This window comes from Rhinolophus sinicus, linkage group LG02 (assembly GCF_036562045.2).
Source record: "Rhinolophus sinicus isolate RSC01 linkage group LG02, ASM3656204v1, whole genome shotgun sequence".
In the NCBI taxonomy this organism is placed as follows: Eukaryota; Metazoa; Chordata; class Mammalia; order Chiroptera; family Rhinolophidae; genus Rhinolophus; species Rhinolophus sinicus.
In genome coordinates this window covers 138,668-160,043 of record NC_133752.1, presented here as the reverse complement: position 1 = coordinate 160,043, position 21,376 = coordinate 138,668, and the positions used below count along the sequence as shown (strand labels likewise).

General features: G+C 52.7%; 1 protein-coding gene across 5 annotated transcripts in view; it reads right to left on the bottom strand.

The window, feature by feature from the left end:
- The window catches only part of PCGF3 (polycomb group ring finger 3), a 46,877-nt gene that overhangs the window by 15,648 nt on the left and 9,853 nt on the right, over window positions 1-21,376 (bottom strand). For 4 of the 5 annotated variants that reach the window (XR_012492132.1, XR_012492133.1, XM_074319907.1 and 1 more), the window contains 7 exons: window positions 17,548-17,586; window positions 17,088-17,221; window positions 11,818-11,935; window positions 10,588-10,684; window positions 8,148-8,203; window positions 7,058-7,168; window positions 6,065-6,153 (listed from right to left, as the gene is read on the bottom strand). Coding sequence is in view for 3 of the 5 variants with exons in the window: in XM_074319907.1 (XP_074176008.1) it covers window positions 6,065-6,153; window positions 7,058-7,168; window positions 8,148-8,203; window positions 10,588-10,684; window positions 11,818-11,926 (462 nt within the window). In the remaining 2 variants the exon portion in view is untranslated. Of the gene's footprint in view, window positions 1-6,064; window positions 6,154-7,057; window positions 7,169-8,147; window positions 8,204-10,587; window positions 10,685-11,817; window positions 11,936-17,087; window positions 17,222-17,547; window positions 17,674-21,376 lie in introns of all 5 variants that reach the window. The other variant, XM_074319916.1, reaches the window with a different exon arrangement.

Sequence of the window (21,376 nt, the reverse complement as noted above, 5' to 3'; positions counted from 1 at the left end):
CTGCCACAGGCTCATTCAATCCAAGAATGCTGGCTTTTTGGAAATCAGAAATCTGTTGCGACCTCAACACTGTAGAACAAGAATCTTTTAAAATCATTTTACACACATTGTCTTAAAACCCGTCTATTGTCTGCCATTTTGTGAAATATAATCTAACACTGTCGATTCTCTTATTAACACGGAGATCCAAGCCTGACTTATTCACCGTCGGCAATGTGCTGCCTCTGCGTTAAGCCGACAGAGCCCGGAACCCGGCCCGGCCCGGCCCGGCCCGCTCCGGTGGCAGGACACACACCGCACGGCAGGCACCACTCATTCCGCATGTGCACCATAAGGCTCAGAAAGGGCACCGCACTGTGCCTGGGCTTCACAGAAACAGCACTCGCCAGAGAACAAGAGCAGACTCTGGGCAGAGGAAGAACCGTGAGCAAAGGCACAAAGTCTGAAACATCAAGTTACCTTCTAGATAACAGTTCTGTGGGATTAGAGTACATTGTATATGACAAGGGACCACAAGATGACAAACTAAGGAAAAGTCAGTCTAAGGTCCTGGCTGCCTGGTGGATGCAAAGGGAGCCTTCTGCAGAGGGCACCCCACGCCATGCAGGACTGCTGAGAGCCACACACACACGGCTGACAAGCACACCCTTCTCCAGCAGCAACCCCAAAAGATGGCCCGATCACACCCCTAAATTCAGGCAAAGAATTAACAAAGGACTTAACTGAAATATGTCCTTCTGAAACTACTAGGGATACGAAAGAATGAATCAAAAACAAAACACACACTGGAAAACTAACAGGAAGATACAAAAGCTAACCAAATACAACGTCTAGAAACACGAAACACATTCATTTGAACTAAAAGCTCAATGGATGGCTGAAGCACAGACTACTCTTAGCTAAAGACAGTTCAATTTCCTGAAAGACTGACTTGAGTAAATTACCCAAAACAAGTTTTGGTGACAAAGGTATCTCTTAAGATGACAAGATAAAGGAAAGGTAAGAGACATGATGAGAGACCGAAGGGCCTAACAAGCCCATAAAAGGAGTTCCAGAGGGAAGGGAGAAACAGGGAAAGGCGAAATTAAGAAATAACGCCACAGGACCCCCCCAAAAAGATGGAAGACATCCATCCTCAAATTCAGGAAGTGAAAAACTCCAAAGGAAGAGGAAACCTGCACCTAGGCAGGCCTGGTGACACCTCCGAACACACTGCAGGGAAAGACAGGCAGCTCCCAGGCGTCGCCGCCAAGCCCAGACACCAGGGCCTCGGACGCTGACAGGAGGTAATGAGAAGATGTAGTCAGGGAAGAAACAGCCGGAATCCGGGAGAGAGGAAGCTGCAAGGTGCCGGCCGAGAGCTGAGCCAGCAAAGCCCCTGAGCCGCCCGGGATTTGGAAGATGAGGGGTGACTGACTTGTAAAGTGGGGGGACCCGGCGGAGTGGGCTTGGCTTCGTGTTGTTTCGGGGAAAGAAAGACTCATATTAACTTTAGGCTTTTTAAAACTGTAAATATTCATTTTAGAACTTGGTGACAACTAACGTAATAAAAATAGGACATATATGTTGCCAACTAGAGGCCAAAAAGAGATTAGAAGGCAAGACGGTGGGGTAGGAGCATAAAAAATATAAATGGAAAGAAATATAGCAAAAAACCCTCAAATCTACCAGTAATCATGCTAAATGTAAATTATCTTGCGAGTTAAAGTAATTTTATGGTTTGATTTTTTTTTAAAAATCCAGCTCTATGCTATAAAAAAGTCACATTTAAGAAAGATATTTAACAAACTGAAATACCAGGCAAATTAACCAAAGGAAAATGGACACAGCTATATTAGTATTAAATAAATTAGCAGACGTCAAGAAAGAACACTAAGAAAAACTCCCTAAGGACGGAACCAACTTAAATGGACGGAATGCGGGAAGCCCAGACCCAGTGCGGTGGTGACGCCGGTCCATTTCTGTGTGAGTGGCAGCTGCACGCCTTCCCAGGCCCAACGTAAAGGCACCACGCACACCAGCCTCTGTGACCACAATGCGATGAAGTCGGAATCAACGAGGAGCAACCTCAAGCACGCTGCATGCCATGCGCACCGCGGTCTAATTAGCATGCATCTGCTTTGAGTGCACAATCCAATAATTTTTAGTGAACTTAGACTTGTGCAACCACCACCACCACCCTGCTCCAGCTCGAGTTCGTCAGCTCCCACCGTCTGACCCATCAGTGAGCACTCCCACCTGCCTCCGCAGTCCAAGGCAACCATTGTTGGCCTTGTCTCTTTCGATAGATCTTCTCAGGACATTTTACATAAATGGGACCACACATCGTGTGCTCTCTAGCATCTGACTTCCTTCACTTAGTGAAATGTTTTGAGGTCCATCTACACGGATGGTGACAAGTACCAGCAGTGCGTCCTTTCACGGCTGACCGGTCCTTCTCTGTGTGCAGAGACCGCATTCTGTCTATCTGCCATCAGCTGGTGGGTATGAAGGCTATTGCTGGAACGCTCACGTTCGAATCTCTGTGTGCGTGTTTCCACACACACCTAGAACCGCTGGGTCAGATGGCTACTTTACGTTTCATTCTAAGAAACGGCTGTGCCTGGCGGCTGTACCAGTTCACATCCCACCTGCAGTGCAGGCTCCCATCCCTCTACATCCTGCCAGTACCTGTCAGTGGCTGTGTTTTTGATAAGAGACATCCCAGTGGGTGTAAAATGGTGTTTCAATATGGTTTTAATTTATATTTACCTGGTGACTAATAATGTTGAACATCTTCTCATGTGATTGTTAACCACTTGGATGTCTTCTTGGATGAAATATCTGCTGAAATCTTTTGCTTTTTTTTTTTTAAGATTTTATTGGGGAAGGGGAACAGAACTTGATTGGGGAACAGTGTTTTCTCCAGGGCCCATCAGCTCCAAGTCAAGTTGTTGTAGACAATCTTAGTTGTAGAGGGCACAGCTCAGCTGCAAGTCCAGTTGCCATTTTCAATCTAGTTGCAGGGGGCGCAGCCCACCATCCCTTGTGGGAGTTGAACCGGCAACCTTGTTGAGAGCTCGCGCTCTCACCAACTGAGCCATCCGGCCACCCCTCCAGAAGCTCAGCAGCAGCTCGTTGTCTTCAATCTAGTTGTGGAGGAAGCAGCTCACTGGCCCATGTGGGAATCGAACCAGCAACCCTGCTGTTCAGAGATCGCGCTCTCACCAACTGAACCATTCATCCGCCCCTTTTGCTCATTTCTTAATTGGATTAGCTCCTTACTGAGCTATAGGAATTAGATATTCTAATACAAGTCGTTTACCAGAAATATCATTTGCAAATATTTTCTTCTGATCTGTGACCTATTTTTCAATTTTCTTAATGGTGTCTTCATAGAGCAGCAGTATTTAATTTGATGAAGTTAAGTCATCGCTTTTCTCTCATGGGTTGTATTCCTGGTGTTGAATCTGAGAACTCGAGGCCTAAACCCAAGTCCAGGTCCTGAAGAGTTTTCTCTCATGTTTCCTTGTAAAAGGCTGAAGGTGTTGGCTCTTGTATTTTGAGTTAACCTTTGTGCATGGTGTGAGGTAGGGGCATACAGCAATCCTTTTGCATGTGGACTTCCAACTATCCCCGCACCCTTTGTAAGAACACGCACTACCCTCTCAGCATAGAGTCTCGTCACCTTTGTTGAAAAGCAAAGACCATAGATCTGAGGGTTTATTTCTAGACTCTAGAATTTGTTCCATTGATTTAAAGTCTCCCTTAATGCCTATAACACAGTATCTTGATTACTGTAGCTTTTCAGAAAGATTTGATGTTTAGAATTTTCAATACGTACTTTAAAAAATAACCCCTGGGTCAAAAAAGAAATCATAATGAAAATTTAAAAGTGTTTAGAACTAAGTATAGTTGGAAACTATACGCAGAGTCAATCAAGTCAGAAAAGGAACAAAAGGTCCGAAAAACCGACAATCACGATCTTATATAGACTTTCCCAGAGAATGAAAAATGGGACGAGGGACTCACCAGTGGTGAGACTCAGATAACCTCAACCCCAAAACTACAGATGTACACAAGAAAAACAGGAGAAGTATAGGCTAGTCTCAGTTTCAGCATATAGACATAATGCTACATACATATTAGCAAATCCAGAAATGTGTTTTAAAAATTAAGATCAAATTCAGTTTATCCCAAGAATGAATATAAGAGTGGTTTACCAATAGGAAAATACCTATGCAGTTTATTACACACTATGTCAACAGACGCTGAAAAGCAGCTGGTAAAATTCAACACCATTCACAGCAGACATTCTGGGGAAAAAAAGGAACAGGAAAGGGAGGCTCCCTCCATGTGAACAGAAGTGTCCCCAAACCCACCCCACAGGTGAGACCGACAAAGGGAGATGCTGTGGTTCATGGGATGAGTGCCTGCGGCTGCCCAAGCAGACACACCCCGTCCCCAGGGAGCACCCCGACCAGGAAGCCCACGGCCCCCAGCCCTCTGCCTTCTTTCACCCCAGCACCACGCTCTCCTAGTCTGAGGTCTGGGCAGCCATCTGCAGGGGGGACGGGGTGTCAGGGAGCTGCGGGGACGAGAGGGAGGGGACAAGCGGGGCTTGGGAACAGGGCTGCCCAAGAGGGAGGGGGCAGGCACAGAGCCCAGTGGCCACATGGGCGACGCCGCCCCTCAGCCGAGTGTGAGCCCAGGAAAGCGGGTGACACCTGGCCTCGGGGGGTGCCCTTTCCCCTCCAGTCTATTCTCTTCTCCACTGACCTGAAATGCAACTGATCACAACCCACATCCCCGCAGACACACCCGCTTTTGTGCAACGCTCAGGGGACTTTCACAGCACACAAGTATACAAACCGGGAAATTAAGGTTCTGTGATTCTAGTCTTGGATCCAAACTGCACTATTCTGTCTCTGAGAAACACCTGGGCCCATATAGTCACAGGTGTGCACTCTGTGTGTTACGCACACAGGTCCAGAGCAGTGTGGGATGCATACATATACAGCATGTGTGCGCACATCTCCACACACCCGCATGCGGCCTGCACTGCTCGTCCTCATGGCTGGTCCTGAGCCTTCCCTCTCCTGGATGAGCTTCAGAAGCAGCGGCCGAAATCCACCATCAGTGACTAAATGGCAGCCACTGCGCTTAGTCTAGGGAGCACGCACACCTTACCGTCAGGCTTTGCGTCCAACTCCTGACTTGCCTCTTATGTTCTTCCCTAAGGTCTCAGCGTCCTCACTTAGGCCGCGCACTTTCTTGTTAGGCTGCTTTGAAGATTCTCTTACTTATGTGAGTGAGGTGCCCCACCTACGTACACGATTATTATCACTCGGATGAGCAACCTGCACTCGGACAGTTTTATAGCGGACAGTCTCAGATTACATGTCAGTCAACGGTCTGATCAGAGAACGCGGGGCGTCCCACACGCATCTCGTTTCTTTGTTTCCCTCCTGCATGGGGGCTAGATCTTCAAAATCATGCTAATAGCTAACGGTGGACATTTCCTTGTTTCTGATATTAATGAGACGATTCTGTTCCATCTAACGTAGGATGGGCGTCATGGAGTCCCAATTCAGAAGCCACGGTCAAGAGGCAGGTGGACATGGGTACAGGATTTTATCAGATCCCATTACAGCACCCCTGCGATGGCTTACTTTTCTTTTTTAATCTAATAATGCAGTAAGTGACATGAATAGATTCCTCAATGTTACATTTAAATTTTTCTTTTACCGCACTACTGGATTCAGTTGACATAACATTTGCGTGCGCACCAAAAATGCCTGGCACCAAACTTCTCAGTGACAAGCTGGGGACTGGGCTGAAGACCCAAAGTCAACGGAGCGTGAGCTTCAACGTCTTCTATTTAAAATGTTCTGCAGGGAGCACATGTTACTGCAGAGAGAAAGGAGTTGGCAGGGAAACCTAAGAAAGTGTACTAACAGTTTAAGGTCTCCACTTTCTTTCCTTCTCTGACTTTTTCTTTTTTAAACAAGAACACACCCCAGGGAAAAGTCCCCAGCGCGCTTCTGTCTGTCACAGCGTTAAGGGACACCCTGCGGTCACCCACCTGCTCGTCGCTCCTGTGGTAATCGCTGTCCTCCTCCTGCTTCTCTTCTGACGCGTCTTTGTTCGAACTGTCATCTGCTTTGGTTTCACCTTGTGATAAAAACAGAGCATATGGTGTTATGAAACCCAAAATGTTCAACCATTATTTTTTAACTCTACAATATACTAGAAACACTGTAAGAAAAAATCTGTGTAATGAGGGTCTGCACCATGAACCACACACGAGGTCAGAGGATGTGGTCGGCAGCACTTCTGAGGACACTCCGTGTCCCCACCGTCAGGGCGCCCCCAGAAGCGGGGTCACTGCGTGTGGTCTGTGGAGCGAGTGAGGGGCACACGGCAGCTCCAGCCACCCCAGCACCACTCAACGCCTTACCTCCACCGCCACCATCAAGTAACCCATGGCCTCATGGCCTTCACTGTCCCTGCACCACTTTTAAAATTAAGACTCCAGCTCAGATAAATGGGGACAAGACACTCGGCGCCTCCCAGGGGACCCGACGCCCGCAGGACCTCCCCCTCCTCAGATGGTTAGAAGTACGCAGGGCCCTCTAAACTTTCTGAGGAATTCTGTGGTTCACCAGAAAAATACCATGGCATCAAAGATTTGAATTGTTATGATATGTACAGATTTTAATACCATTAATTTTATATCAGACAAAATGTTACTTTGCCATCCTAGAATAAAACACAAAAACTGAAGCCCACCTTCCACACTCCTGTGCCCCTCTGCACCCCACCTCCAGGAACTCTGGGGGACCCCCCCACCTGCCCTCACTTCACCCACCACATGACCCTCCTGTCTGCAACCACCGTCCCCATCAGCACCCGAAAGATGGAGAAAACTTCGAATCCTCAGCACCCTCCCACTCGTTCACTGCGAAGCGTTACCCATTAACCTGCAAGACGCCCGAGGGGAGGGTGAGGAGCCAGGCTCGGCAGGCAGCGGCCCTGGGAAGCAGAGCCCTGCCCAGCAGGCTCGTGCCCTACGCACCGTTGCGATGGGCGTCCAGGTGCTGCTTCGCAGAACAAGTCTCCCCCTTGATGTCTCCAGGTACTTCCATGCCCAACTTGTGGTAGAATTCCCTCTGTTTTCTCATTTCCGCTATGAAATAAAATTAACACGTAACTTTTCACTTTAAGTGGGCACTGAATCTCACTGAAACTCTGTTCACAAATATCGCATGAAGAAAACCGCAGACGGGGAATACAGAGTTTGAGCTGCTACTGATGAGAAGACAACGAACTTCGACTGTGGCTCCCAGAGTCCCCAGCGGCCGCCAGCTCTGGACAGACTTTGTGATTCTCTGTGGGACTCTGATCCTGCCACTTTTTATGTTTAAAATATTCTATGATGATTTTTTAAGGTGTCAGTATTTTATTCTGATGCAGTCTTTGCTGTTCCCAGGCGTAGGCCCTTATCGTAAGATGATGGTTTCTATGTACATTTGCTCAGGAAATTTCGGTTCCGTGTGAATGAATTCTGTGCAGTGAAAGGAGACTTTTACAGAGTTACTCCGAGTTGTAAAGGCCAGATGGACCCCTACTGACTAGCGGAGGAAGCCGTGGTGTCAACTGTAACCCCCTCCTGAAGTTTAGCAAGAAAACATAGCCTACGTGAGTCCCTCACACACGTCACCTCTGAGAGAAAGTGGACCCGCCAGCCCAGCGTCCGCAGTGAATGAACTCAGAGGCTGATGTACTGCGGCACCCCCTCCACCCTCAGAAGGGCAGTGACAGCCTCAGTGTTCAGAACTGCAGGAGTTTTAAACAGAAGAGCCATTTCCCCTCCAGGGCAGGGCACCTGTCCTACATAACACCGCTTTTTCACTCGGAGAGATTTGACTGTAACCACAGGTCAGCTTTACGGCACCCTTGCTGCAGGCTGTGCCGGCACTGCCCAGACACGGCAGCCCCACACGCACCCAGTGCTTCTGGAGTGAAGAAGCACACGAGTGACAGACGACAGATGAACCAGCACACGAGATGCCCCCGAGGGAAGGGTAGGGACGAGGGATGGTGCGTGTGCCACAAGAGGGGCTCTCGCCAGCCCAGAACCACCCTGCGGACCCCGTGACACTTACCTTCCTGGAGGCCTGGGACCAGTTTGTAAACAATGTCCTGCATGGTCCTGTCGTGACTGGCAAAGAGAACAGGGCGGGTGAGCCAGAAACGAGGACACTGCACGCACGCACATTCCCACGCACAACATCAAACCCCACAAGCACGAATCTGCAGCTTGGGCTGCATTTTGCTCCAGCAAGTTTCACCTGAACTGAACCGATGCATCATTTAATTTCTGTTCTAGCTGTTTATGAACATTTTAAGTAACAACACATTTTAAGTAACGTCCTTTTGGTGGCCAGTGCCCTCTGCCTGCTGGACAGCACACATTCTAGTGGGCCCCAGACTTGGAAGTTTCCAAGTCTTCGAAGTTTCCAGGGACAGTGTACTGTGCCAGACTAAAGCAGGCTTCCCAAATTCTCCTGACCATGACCACGCTAAGAAACACACTTCCACTGTGACGTCGAGCACATGTACACGTGGGTAACACACACACACACACAAAGACACCCTCAGTGCACCCTACGACACCCCACCAACTTTTCGTAAAGCTCTCCGGTCCATAAGGAGAGGACGCCGGGCTGAACCACTGCCAGAGCTCGACACCTGGGTCCTCTGAGCGACCTGTCCGGCTGAGGAGCCACAGGGCCCAGAGTGCAGGGTTGGGGCCCCCTCCTCAGGGAAGGTGTGCGCAGGCACAGGGCAGCAGGGGCATTTCTCCTGGTGCCCAGACACACGCAGGCTCCTGGTGGCAGCCCCTGAAACAGAGGTCACCTCTGCAGCTTCCACGTTCACACCCCATGCTGCCGGCTCCCCTCACTGCACTCACGCACGGGCTCTCCCAGACCCACGCAGCCAGAGCCCTGGCTACACGGCGAGACCCAGACGTGCGAGCTGAGCTTCGTCTGTCCCCTCGTCCCGCACCACCGCCAGGCCCCGCCCCAGCCCACCCCACCCCCTCCCAGACAATCGTGTGGTCCGCTGGGGGTAGCAGAACCAGAGCAGGCGGCCCAGCCAGGCCGGCTGTGTGGGGACAGGTCCTGCACAGCTGGTGTCAGGATGGGAAACTGGTGCACCCCAGCCAGTGCGGTTCTAGGCGGAGCCCTGGGAGTGAGGGATGGGCTTCCTGGGAGAATGGGCCTCAGGTTGAGCATCTGTATCCAGTTCTCTGGTCCTGGTCACCACATGGTCGCCGCAGAGAGAAGCCAGGGACCTGAGGCCCATGCCGTGGCAACTGCACTGTGCCCTGGGCCCTGCCCGCCCCAGAGCACAGGGCAAGGACCCGCACGTTGACAGAAGGAGCCGTTCCAAGGCCTCCCCCACCTGCCCTGAGTAGTTCACATGGGGAAAGCGAAACCCCCAGCTCTGCAAACTATACCAAGACAGAAAACGTGCATGTGTACCCACAACTGGGGTCCAGAAAACATGAAGCACTTCTTCTGAGCAGAAAACCAACAACCCAGGAGGGCAATGACGCAGCCGTGAACTGCCAGCTCCCCGGACCCAGATGGCCAGGTAACGTCGGGAGGAGGCCCATGATCACTGATAACGGGGGCGACAAGCCAAGAGGCCCCTCCAGAGACCCCCGCCCCCGGCAAAATGCCACACCTGCGAAGCCAGGCACAGGCGCCCACAGGCCACGCGGGCAGAAGCCTCTACTACACAACCAGCAGGAGAGTACGAGAAGGCACCCCACCCAACACTGTACTCTGCTCCCAGGCGTGGCGGCCAGAGAGGCCTACGTGACACATCCTGAGCGACACCCACGATGTCCACCTGAAACAACATTCTGGTCCTGCCTGGAGGAGGCTGGAGAACAGGTGAGTGCACACTGTTGTTTGTGCCAGCCCGTGGTGGAAACGGAAAGAAGACGGGCTGAGGCAGGGTTTGCAGGCCTGGGGGTGGCTCTCGGGCCTAGTGGGGGACTCCGGGGCCTGAGGGGCTCCTGGGCTTGGCGGTTTCCACTTCCGGACACGGGAACAGTTTCTCCTTGTGCTGATTTAAGCTGCTCAAATTTTTTAATTCTATGCACACATGGCACAATCTTAGGAGTGAAAACACACACATCTCTCTTCCTTCAAAACTTATCTTCAGTCCTACCTATGCTGCTCCCACGTGGTGTGGGGACTGTGTCACTTCCCTTAGAATGGCCCCAAATCTGGAAGTCATTTAAAACTATTGCCAAGAGCCACATGTAAGCACCTCCTGCCCCCTCGGAAACTGCGCTGACTCCAACGGACCCAGTCTCCCAAAGACCCCTAGGGGTGGCAGCATGGCCTGGGACCACTGTCCTGTAGCAGGAAGGTGGGTCTAGGGCTGCTGCCCACCTCAGACCGACTTCGGCCAACTGAGCGAGAAACCAGAGAAAGCCAGCTGGTTCCTGGGGGGTTGCAGTGGCTCAGCCGGAGCCAGTGTTGCTGGGAGGCGCGGGCCGCAGGCTCGCGGCACGGCAGTCCTTACCCGATGTACTGCAGCGGGTGGCTCTGGTGGATGACAATCCTGCATGTGGGACACGTGTTGTTCTCCTCCAGATACTTCACCAGGCAGCTCCGGCAGACTGCGTCAAAGCACATTCCCGTCAGAAAGCCAGTGCACAATGGAGGCACCACCTCCGCCCGCACTCAGCCCACGCCACAGCTGGCAGGCACCACAACCCGGGGGTCAGGTCCCCACAGGGCAGGCTTCCCACTGCCCAGCCTGCTGCCTCACTCAACAGGCTGGCGGCTTAGGGACAAGAGGGACGAGGGAGTGTCAGGACCAGGAGCCCGCAGTCCAGAGTCGCGACCACTACAGGGACCAACAGTTAAAATTCTTCTAAGTTAGCCTAAAAGATCACAAGGTTTCCTTTGTGCAGTCAAGTTAGATAAAATTCAGTGAAAATAACAAGTTATGCCTACCAATATCTAAATATACAATTTACTTCAAAATAACAATTCTATCAAGATTGGCAAATACTTTATTTTCTAAAGTTCAAAACATAGGATGAAAACTCGTTTATACTATAGCCGTTCATTCTATGTTAAGGATCTAAAGAAAGTGTGTACAGTCGGCAGACAGACCCTTCCCGGCATCTCAGCATCCTCAGTCCCAGGTAAGTCACGCTGCCTGCTTTTCAGCTGAGGTAATGTTTACAAAAGAGAAAAGTGCAAGGTCAGCACAAGCTGAGCATCAAACACGGCTTACTGGCTGCGTGCCGGCACTGCACCGCCAGAGTCCTCTGTTTCACAGTTTACAAAATTCTTTTGGATATTTTAAAAACAAGCATTTCTGCCCACTGGAAATGAATATTGTCACACCACAGGTTAGCCGTTGTATGAAAGTAACTGAAATTTTCCTGTAATATTTAGCTTCCTTAAAATGACACCTCTGTTGAAATTACCCATAGTATTTTTAATTTGAGATAATTCTTCTATCTTCTAGACCCTCTTTATTTCTGCTTCTGTGCCCTGCTTTGTACTTGAGCTAAAAACTTTTTGGTAAAGAAAAGCCAAAATATCAAAGAAGTCACAGCTAGAAACTGTCAAGGGCCATGTTCTAGAACATTCCCCACATACACATATGCAGACACTTGGTCACTCGCACGAACACACGGCTGTCAAAGGCCACGTTCTAGAACATTCCGCACATATGCAGACACTTGATCACACACACAGCTGTCAAAGGCCATGTTCTAGAATGTTCTGCACATACACGTATGCAGACACTCAGTCACCGTGGTCGCGTCAATGAGATATCCGCTGCACAGACGGCAGGTGATGTGGGCGTTTATGTCCCAGAGTTTAATCTTTCTGGTCAACATCTTTGGCTTCTGCAAGAGAAAAATGCACATTAACTAATATCTAAAATACTCTGGTAGATTACATGAACGGTTTAGGTTCGATGTAAATCAAGTGGCAGTATGTCCCTCTAGGAGGCGGCTCAGGGTGCAGAGGGCAGCCGAGGCCAGCACCACACCTGGGCCAAGTCTAAGACGTGTCAACTCCCCATCTGTGAGACATGGTGACAGTCCAGCCTGTCTCATCCCCAGGGGCCAGCCCTCTGCAAATGCAGTGCTGCTCACCCTTTATGGCCCTGCACTGACCCCCTTGCAGTTCTGAGCTCCCGACCCTCTCCTCCTGCTGTGGGCTGAGCAAAAGCAAGCTGGTGGGGCAGGCGGTGCAGGGAGGGTGGTGTGTGACGCTGCAGGAAGAGAGGCTGGGGAGCAGAAGGGCCTGGAACCCAGACCTGGGCGGCAGGGGCAGGACTGACTGCAGGGGACGGGCACCCCCTCTTCCACTTCAGGCTCCCAGACCCTGAAGCCCGAGGGACGCTAGTGAGGGTGGCACTGGATGAACCTGAACCAGGAACAAAGTCCCTCGATCTGGAGATCAGAGTGGCTGACAAGCAAACGGGTTCTCTAAGACATGAGGCCACACCAGGTATCATTCTGACATCAGGAAAGATCGGGAAGCAGGTAGCCAGAGGGGCCGCCACCCACATGTGCTCAAATTGAGCACGAGCAGTTCCATTTCTGGAAATTTACCATACTAACCGGACACGCTCAAAAGATGTCCACTGCAATTGTTTGAAACAGCAACACAGAAAAGCGTATGGTGGACTGGCTGGCTGAGAGCTGCTTTATCTAACCAGCAGGGGCTCCAGACTGTCCTCCCAGTGCAAAGAAGACCCAACCAGGCCCAGGACCACGTGCCTGGGCTGCAGTGGCCCTGGGCCTGGAGCTGGGGGCACACAGACACGCCTCCTACCTTGGGCAGCACTGGCAGCGCCTGAGGTGCTCTGTTGGCCTACGGGACACCAGTGCAGCACACAACACGGGGCTGGAAAGTAGGCACGCCTGTACCAAAGTGCCACCATGCGCTCTATGCCTGGCGGAGGGGCTGCCCTTCCTGCTTTGTCCCCTTGTGAGGCTGTTGCAGCTTTAACTGTCTCTCCTGCTGGACCACAGGCTCCATGAGGGCAGGGTTTGTCATCGCATCTCCTGAGCCTAGCGCAATGCTGTGCCAGGAGGAAAAGCAGCCGCAAAAAGGTCAATGTCCTAACCAAAACCCGTATGTCACTTCACATGGCAAAAGGTCCTTGAGATGAGAGATGGTCTTGGATCCCTCGGTGGACCCCATGTCATCACAGGGTCCTCATGGGCGGAAGGCAGGCGAGTCAGTCAGAGAGAGACTGGGCCGTGCTGCGCTGCTGGCGTGAAGCTGGGGCCACGAGCTGAGGATACGGGCGCCCCACATGCTGGAGAAGACGAGGGTGGGGTTCTCCCCTGGAGCCTCCGGAAAAAGCCAGCCCTGGACGCCTGGCAGTTCAGGTCGCAGGTGCAAAATGGGGTTCTCCCCATGAGCCCTGTTTTGCACCTGCGACCTGAACTGCCAGGTAACATGTTTAGCCACCGAGCTCATGGTAATTTGTTACCGCAGCAGGAAGGACAAATACAGGTGCCTGACCCAGAGCAGGACTCCAGCGAGGGCTTTCAAAACCAGCAGTACTGAGAGAATTCTACACAAAGGACCCAGAAACAGACACTGCGACCTAAAAGGCCAATGACATCACCAGGGGTGGCTGGCCGTGCTGCAAGGGTGGGCAGATGGCCAGCCGGACAGCAGGGGCCTCACTTGGCGGCCACAGCACATACAGCTCAGGGCCACCGGGTTCAATGCTATTTAAAAAGGGGAAAGAAGGCAACGCACACTGCTCAGGTGTCCTCCGACGTTTCCATTCGGATGAGGCACCAGGGGGAGAAAGAGAATGTGGTGTGGCGTGGCGGCCTGACCAGGGCCCCGCAGCCAGGTGAGGAGGCGCAGGGCCAGAGGGGAGGGCACTCTGGACATGACCGTCCCCTACACTCAAACCCACGGGAATCAGCGAACTAGGAGAGCGAATGAATGCATTCAGTGAGACCGCCAGATACACCTCCCGTGCAGAACCAGCAACGACGCTCTGAAATTTCCACAGGAAGTTATGTACAACACGAAAGAGGCACCTCTGGCTGCTCACCTAACTCTCTCCTATGCCCCCTTCACAGTCCCGACAGGAGACAACCTTGCCCACTGCAGACACAGGTGTGTCTGTGGGAAGGTTCGCCGCTCTTGCTAGCACTTTAGTAAAGATGATATGAAACTCTAGAACATTCAACAGTGGCTCCTACAGGTCAAACGGTTCTGCTACCCAAACCCCACACGACATAACCTCGCGTTGGTGAGGCCTGACCCACAGGGCTGCACACTGTCCTCACCAAGTATTTCAGAAGCCTCGGCCACGTAACTCTGAGCTGGGACATGGCTCAGAGAAGAAGGACCAAGCACCACCGTGGGGGCTGGGAAAAGATGGTAACACCTAAGAGAGGATAAACCCCCAAAACGTTCACAGAAAGCAAAGCAGAAAGCAGGAGGGTACCAGTCGTAAGTAGTGTCCTGTGATGCCGCTAAGCCCCAAGGGAGCAAGGTCCCTGGCTGCCTGCACGGTATTGCTGTGTGTCTTCAGTTCACTAGGAGTACGAGGACGTGCTCAGCGATGTGCGAACACTGACCACACAGCACCACACAGCAATATGACCTCCTCTTGCCACCAAATAACTGACCGCCAAACGGAAACCAAAGCCAGAAACACACTCCACAATGAGACTGGCAAGGCAGGGCCTCTAAGCCTCTACAGGGATCAGGTCCACATCTCCTCCACTGTGATCAGGGTTCTCGTCTCCTCCACTGGGATCAGGGTCTATGTCTCCATCCTGGAACCAGGGCCCATGTCTCCATCCTGGAACCAGGGTCTATGTCTCCTCCACTGGGATCAGGGTCCCCGTTTCCATCCTGAAATCAGGGTCCCCGTCTCCTCCACTGGGATCAGGGTCCCCGTCTCCATCACTGGGATCAGGGTCCCCGTCTCCATCACTGGGATCAGGGTCCCCGGCTCCATCACTGGGATCAGGGTCCCCGTCTCCATCACTGGGATCAGGGTCCCCATCTCCATCACTGGGATCAGGGTCCATGTCTCCTCCAATGGAATCAGGGTCTCCGTTCCATCACTGGGATCAGGGTCCCCGTCTCCATCACTGGGATCAGGGTCCCCGTCTCCATCACTGGGATCAGGGTCCCCAGCTCCATCACTGGGATCAGGGTCCCCGTCTCCATCACTGGGATCAGGGTCCCCGTCTCCATCACTGGGATCAGGGTTCCCGTCTCCGTCACTGGGATCAGGGTCTTCATCTCCTCAGGTTATCAGTTTCTGCACCTCCCTCAGGCTACGAGGGTTCACGTGTCCTCTGTCAGGATCCAAGTCTGAGTCTCCTTTGTGGGGACCATGGGCAATGACTCCATGTAGGTGGTACATAGAGAGAAACGTGCATGCTCGTGAGTGTGGACTCAAGCACGCATGTTCCCAGCTCTGTGTAAGGGCCTGGGAGTGACCGTTTGCCCGTAGCCCCAGGTCCTGTGTGCTGCACACACCACTGTCCACGCTGAGGAAGCGAGGTACTGAGACATATGGCTGAGCCAGGGCTGGGCAGGAATGGAACAGAACCTGGAGTCACACATGGGCAGAATGGAGCATCAGAAGAAGCAGTGACAGAACCAACCAAATTATAAACCACAAAACAACACAGAAGCCCTGAATCCACACTGAGACAGAGAAAGAAAGGGACACGTGTCCTTGTGCGAGAACATTGAGCTGGGAAATGTGGAAGTGGAAAGTCACCCTTCATGGCAGTAACTGCAGGGACGTTATTCAGGAATGATTCATGGGCGCCTAACAGTGGCGAGATTTTGCTGAGGAACAGAAGGTTCCGAAATCTCAGAGCACCCCGAGCAAACACTCAGCTGAGGGGGGCTCAGGGTGGAGCAACCCCAGACATCACTTACTGAGTGACCAGGTGACACCCAGGCAGAAACCAGATGGACGACAGGTGTGCCTCCTGCGGAAAGGGCACAGCTGCGTCTCACGACCAGGAAACAGCAGATAAGCCCTGAGTGAGGGAGGTCACTTTCAACCCCGTCAGGGTCATAAAAAGCAAGGAAAGACGGAGGGCAAGCGGCTGAATGCAGAGCCTGGCTGAGGGCCAGCCCAGACCAGCCCGGGAAACAGCCTTCTGCCCACTGACCTGCCACCTTCGGACACAAGAGCGCCTGCTCCCTGGCCCAGGCTGCAGCCTAGCCCCTGCTGGGACCTTGTAATGTGGGGACTCAGCTCCCACTCCCCACACAAGAACGCAGGACATGGTGAGGCCAAAAGGGAACACCCACGGAGCCACAGATAGGGGAGTCATACCACTATACTCTCGGTGGTGGCTGGTCGAGACACAAAAGCAAACATCTGCCAGTACCCCAACGAGGGGTCTTCCTGCACCCCAGTCTCGCTGGCAGCCGAACGAGACACAGGAAGTAGGATCCACACGACCCGTAATCCGCCATCTGTGCTTGCTAACCCCACCTGCTAGCCGCAATCCGCAGTCTGCTTCTCTGCCAACCTGCCAACCAACCAACCAACCAACCTAGCTCAGCTACGACAGTTATATCAGTGGCTAATGGCCAACTGGTTACAGCTGATGGCCATCTACTACCCGAGCCAGCACCTTCCCACGTGAGGCCGAGAACCTGGAAACTGCTCTCCTGGCTTTGTCCCCACACCCTGCATGCGGAGCCCAGAGCGGTGCCTCCTGTCCTCAGACCCATGGGGAGGGGCACTGAGGAGGTGCAGAGGCCCAGTGTCACCAGCCCGCTGTCACCAGCCACACGGCTGTGCTTGGAGGCCCCTGCGCAGTGCCAGACACTGGACACGGAACAGCATGTAGCATGCCCACCTGACCCGAGGAGGAAAGTGGTGGCAGGTTGTGGGTCCTGAGCCGTCCGTGACACCCCCGGCAGCAGGCCCGCGGCGCCCTTGGCCCGGCCTGTCTCCCAGGGCGGAGACCAGGGGAGCAGCGGAGACGGCGAACATGTCCCGCATGGAGGCGCACACCCGTGTCTCACCTCCAGACGCCGCCTGCCCCTGCATCAGGCACCCGGGCTCCTGTGTGGTCTCACTGGTCCTGCCCCGCTGCTCCTCTCGGCACACTGTCCTTCACTCTGCGCCCTCCTTCCGTCCTGTGCTCTTTGTCCATTTTCTAGCACAGAAACGGCACCTGTCATTTCATGTCACTTGTGTGAGATGCACAGCCCCGTAATTAAGTTAATAGAATTTTTAGGTGAGTCCCATGAAGGCAACAGCACAACAGAGTCAATCAAAACTATTAATCAAGAGAGAATTTGAATTTATAGGAATAACTGTGCACTAATCTGCTCTAATGCTCTCAGAAATTACATTTTAAAGAAGTTACAAGGAGGTGGATTTTTCTGTGGCTACAATTTACTCACAGTGTAATTCAAGGTAAATGTCACGTGTTTGCATGCACTGAAAGAAGAGAAAAATCCAAGTTTCAGTTGTGTTTACCTGTACATGGCACCTGGAGCCTCTGCTACATCTTGAAGCCTGTGGAGACACAAGACGGAGGCGTCACTCTCATGTGCCGTCCAGAGCCCGTGCCCCAGCTCAGTCAACACGGCTGTTCGCCGACTTCTTAAAACAACCAAAAGAAAGACAGGAGTAAATGCGAGTGAAGAGTCAGCATCAACCAAGGAGACACAGGCAGGTCTCTGTGGCAGTTTGGTGCCACTGAGGCCCAGGGGCCGGTGAGCACAGGTGAGGACAGGGGTTAGGGCAGGTGAAGGGCCCGCCAGGAGGCAGCAGAAAAGGCAGTGAGGACCTGGTGGCCTGCGGCCTCTGGAAGGACCCTGCACAAGTCAGGACCCTTATGGCAAGGGTGAGTGCAAAGATGTGCTGTGACAACAGAAGTTAAATACAACCCGGAACAACGGGCCACAACACTACTCTACCCAAGTTTACACCACAGCCAACTTACGGCATTGCTCCTCTCCAAGTTTTTCCATAACTGCATTTTTTTATTAGGTCATCTTTGAACCTCATATAACATTTGTGAAAAAAGGAAGACAGGGAGGGAAGGAGGGACTGATAGGCATATGTGGGGCAGTCCCAGGAGAGCGAAGATGAAGGGAGAAGCAGGGCCCTCGAGCACGCTGACCAGAGTTTCACGCGTCCACTGCCCCCACACGGTGGCCCCTGGGCCCGTGCAGTCTGCCTGCTGTGGCTGAGGCCTCTCACTGTATTTCATTTACTCAGTTCGGATGGTGGCTGGTTAGCCACTGCTGACTCATGTGTCGTGAAGGAAAGGACAGATGTGCGGGCCTGCATGCGAATGCGGGAGGCAGGCAATAAACAGCCAAGGCCATAAACATGGCGGGGGGCGGGGGGTGGACAGGGTAACCAGTGGGCTTTTCACTCACTAGATGACGGGGCCAATAATGGAATACTAGGAACAACGTTACGCCAGTAAAGTGGGAAATTCCTAGAAAACTAACTCATCAGAAATGAGGCACGCAGAAACAGAAAACCCAGAATATTCTACTCGTGTAACTATTAAGGAGGCGACTCGGTCATCAGAAGTCTCGGGCCCAGTCTCAAGGCCGACTCCCGCAAACGTCCTAGGAGCCATCAAACCAACCCTCTCAGAGAGGCAAACACACAGCACCGCCCTTTCCAACCCGACTCATGAAGCTAACGTAACATTCCCACTGGACCAGATCTGGAATGGAACTCGCGAACACACCAAGCCACGTTACGGGCAAGTATGAAAGGGGCACCGTGCTGGTCAAGCTCGATTTGTCCCTGGACTACAAGGGTTAACACAAAAATAAATGCAATTGGGGACAAAAGATACAAAGAGAAAAATAATAAGCTCTTCCCCAAAATGCAAAGAAATTGTTTGATAAAATTTATTATCCAGTCCTGATTTTTAAAAACGTAACAAATTAAGAAGGAAATGTCTGTGACCCAAGAGGAGCTCTCTATTTAACAAACACTCTACCTCATAGCTTCATGGCGGAACGTTCAGGGCAGTGTCACTCACCAGAGCCCGGCACAGACTCACCCACAGCTGAGTGGTGGAGCAGGGGTCGCGTCTCCCACTTGGCCTCCGGAGGGGACTTTCCCTGACTAAGTGTTACACACTCTAGTCTCGTCAGTACCTTCTCACTGAGTCCTAATTCATCACATTTTCCTAATTTGTAGGCATTTAAGTAGACTTTTAAAATGGGAAGATAACGCTAAAAACAGAACTTTGTCCCCTACTGATAGGAGCAAACGCCCTGGTCCTACGTACGTCTCATGCAGCCTCCAAAGTGGGAAATTGATCGAAAATGACTGACCAGACACTGTCCTCATTAAAATAAACTCTGAAGATGAATCCTCGTGGCCTGAGTAGGGCTTCCAGTGGCCACCTGTGTCAGAGCCAGGTCCGTCCTGCCACCATCAATCAAAGCTAACCAAGGAGGTTAAATGCCACAGGCCAGCTGTGTACTGGATGCAAACAGCAGGTAATTTTTCACTGTACATGACTAGGTATGTGTATAAAAAAGTAATTTACCAATAATAAAAAATGTGAAACAAAATCATGGATCGTTTCAGACACTACCAGGCCTTGTGCTGGTTTGGCAGTCTGTCCCCCGTCCTGGACCTGGGACATGGAGCTCCCCCCTGGACTGTCACCTCAGCACCAGTGCTGTCCATCTGTACTGCCCAACGACTGATGCCACTCCCCCGGGCCGACAACTGAGACCTGTCCTGCCAGAGGCCAGCTGGCTCCTGAGAACCTAGCTGGTGACAGTTCTCTTCGTCGACTGAAAACTTTCCTGGATGCTAAGAGTGGCCCGCTGTGCCCGGACGTGTGCAGACAATGCAGTGTGGCTCTGCAGCAAGCTGCTTTCCATCCGGAGTTGAGCGTGCCAGGCAGGGTGGCTCCGTGACATGCTACGCTCTGGGCCTCCAGGGAGCCTTCTGGTGACAACAACCCCCATGCCTGCAGCTCAGGCTCGCCGACCTCACCCACATGCCTGTCTCTTTACAGGTTCTGCCAGGGCCCTCTGCTAAACTAACTGTAGCTGTGACTGAGCAGAGCCAGCGTATCACACCCAGAAAAGCTCCACTCCTGGGATGTTACCTCTGAGCCCCACGTCGACCAAGGCCCTGTCTCCACCCCCACTCCTGGCGCTGCACTCGGTGCCCCGGGCCTGCTGGCCCTGGGGTCCCGGCCCTGTGGGTCGTCTATGGAGCCTGCCCGTGTCCCACCCTTCGCTTTGCCTTGGCCATGGAGAGTGACTGAGGCCTCACCACTCCCGACACTGACACCACTTGGCAGCCACCTGCACTCACACAGTACCAGCTCTCCAAGGGGACCCTGCTCCCTCTGCCCCAGGGGCGGGATGGCAGCATCCACCCCCCTCTCCTCCGGTCTGCCTGGGCTCATGAGGGCCCTAGTCTGGGCAACTTCCTGCTTCCCAAGGGTTCTGACCCTTCCAGCAAGCCCTTCTCATTCCCGAACCTTCCACACCTCCCTCCTGTGAGTGAAGAAAAACCACCACTAGCCCCCTTAATAGGACCCCTCTGTGACCCTTTCACCCACCTCCCTCCCTTCTTCCATCCCCCAACTCCACAAAACTGCTTTGACAAGACTCGTGATGAGGATGTCACCAGCATCATTAATCTCCAAGACCACGGGTCCCCCCACCCCTGCTGACCCCCGATATCCAACTCCTGGGGGCCCTGACAGCACTCTGCCTGGCTGGAGCCTTGTCAAGGGCACAGGTTGGCATTCCACCACCTTTTGGGCACAGCCAGGCCCCAGGGGCACTTGTGCCACATGGAGGCCCTGCCTCCCTGTGCACTCACCTCAGACACCCCCAAGACAGCCACCTCGCCCATGTCTGTGGAACCACTCCGCTGTCTGGAACACCCCCATTTAGTGGGCACCCCTTCCACCCCAAATCACCCACTGCTGTCGTTTACGTGCATGCACTGGGGTTGTCTTGTAGCATAAAAGTAGCACAGACATTTACCACACGTGATTTGGACAGTAAAGGCGCACAGCAAGGTACGAAGGCATAGTGTACCCACCCGTGCGAGCCCGTCCCTATGGCTGGAGCCTAAGGGCGGGGACGTGTGTGCACACCACACACTTACTGACACGCCGTCCTCTTGGCTCTTACAACTAATGAACCACGAGGACGCTTCCCAACGTCAGCACACAGCAACCAGGCTCCACAGCACGGCCACCGTCAGTGTTACATCCTTACCCACAGACAAGCACATGGGCCGGCTGACCAGCGGGCCTCTGCTGGAAGCACCCTCCTTGGGGACAGTCCCACCT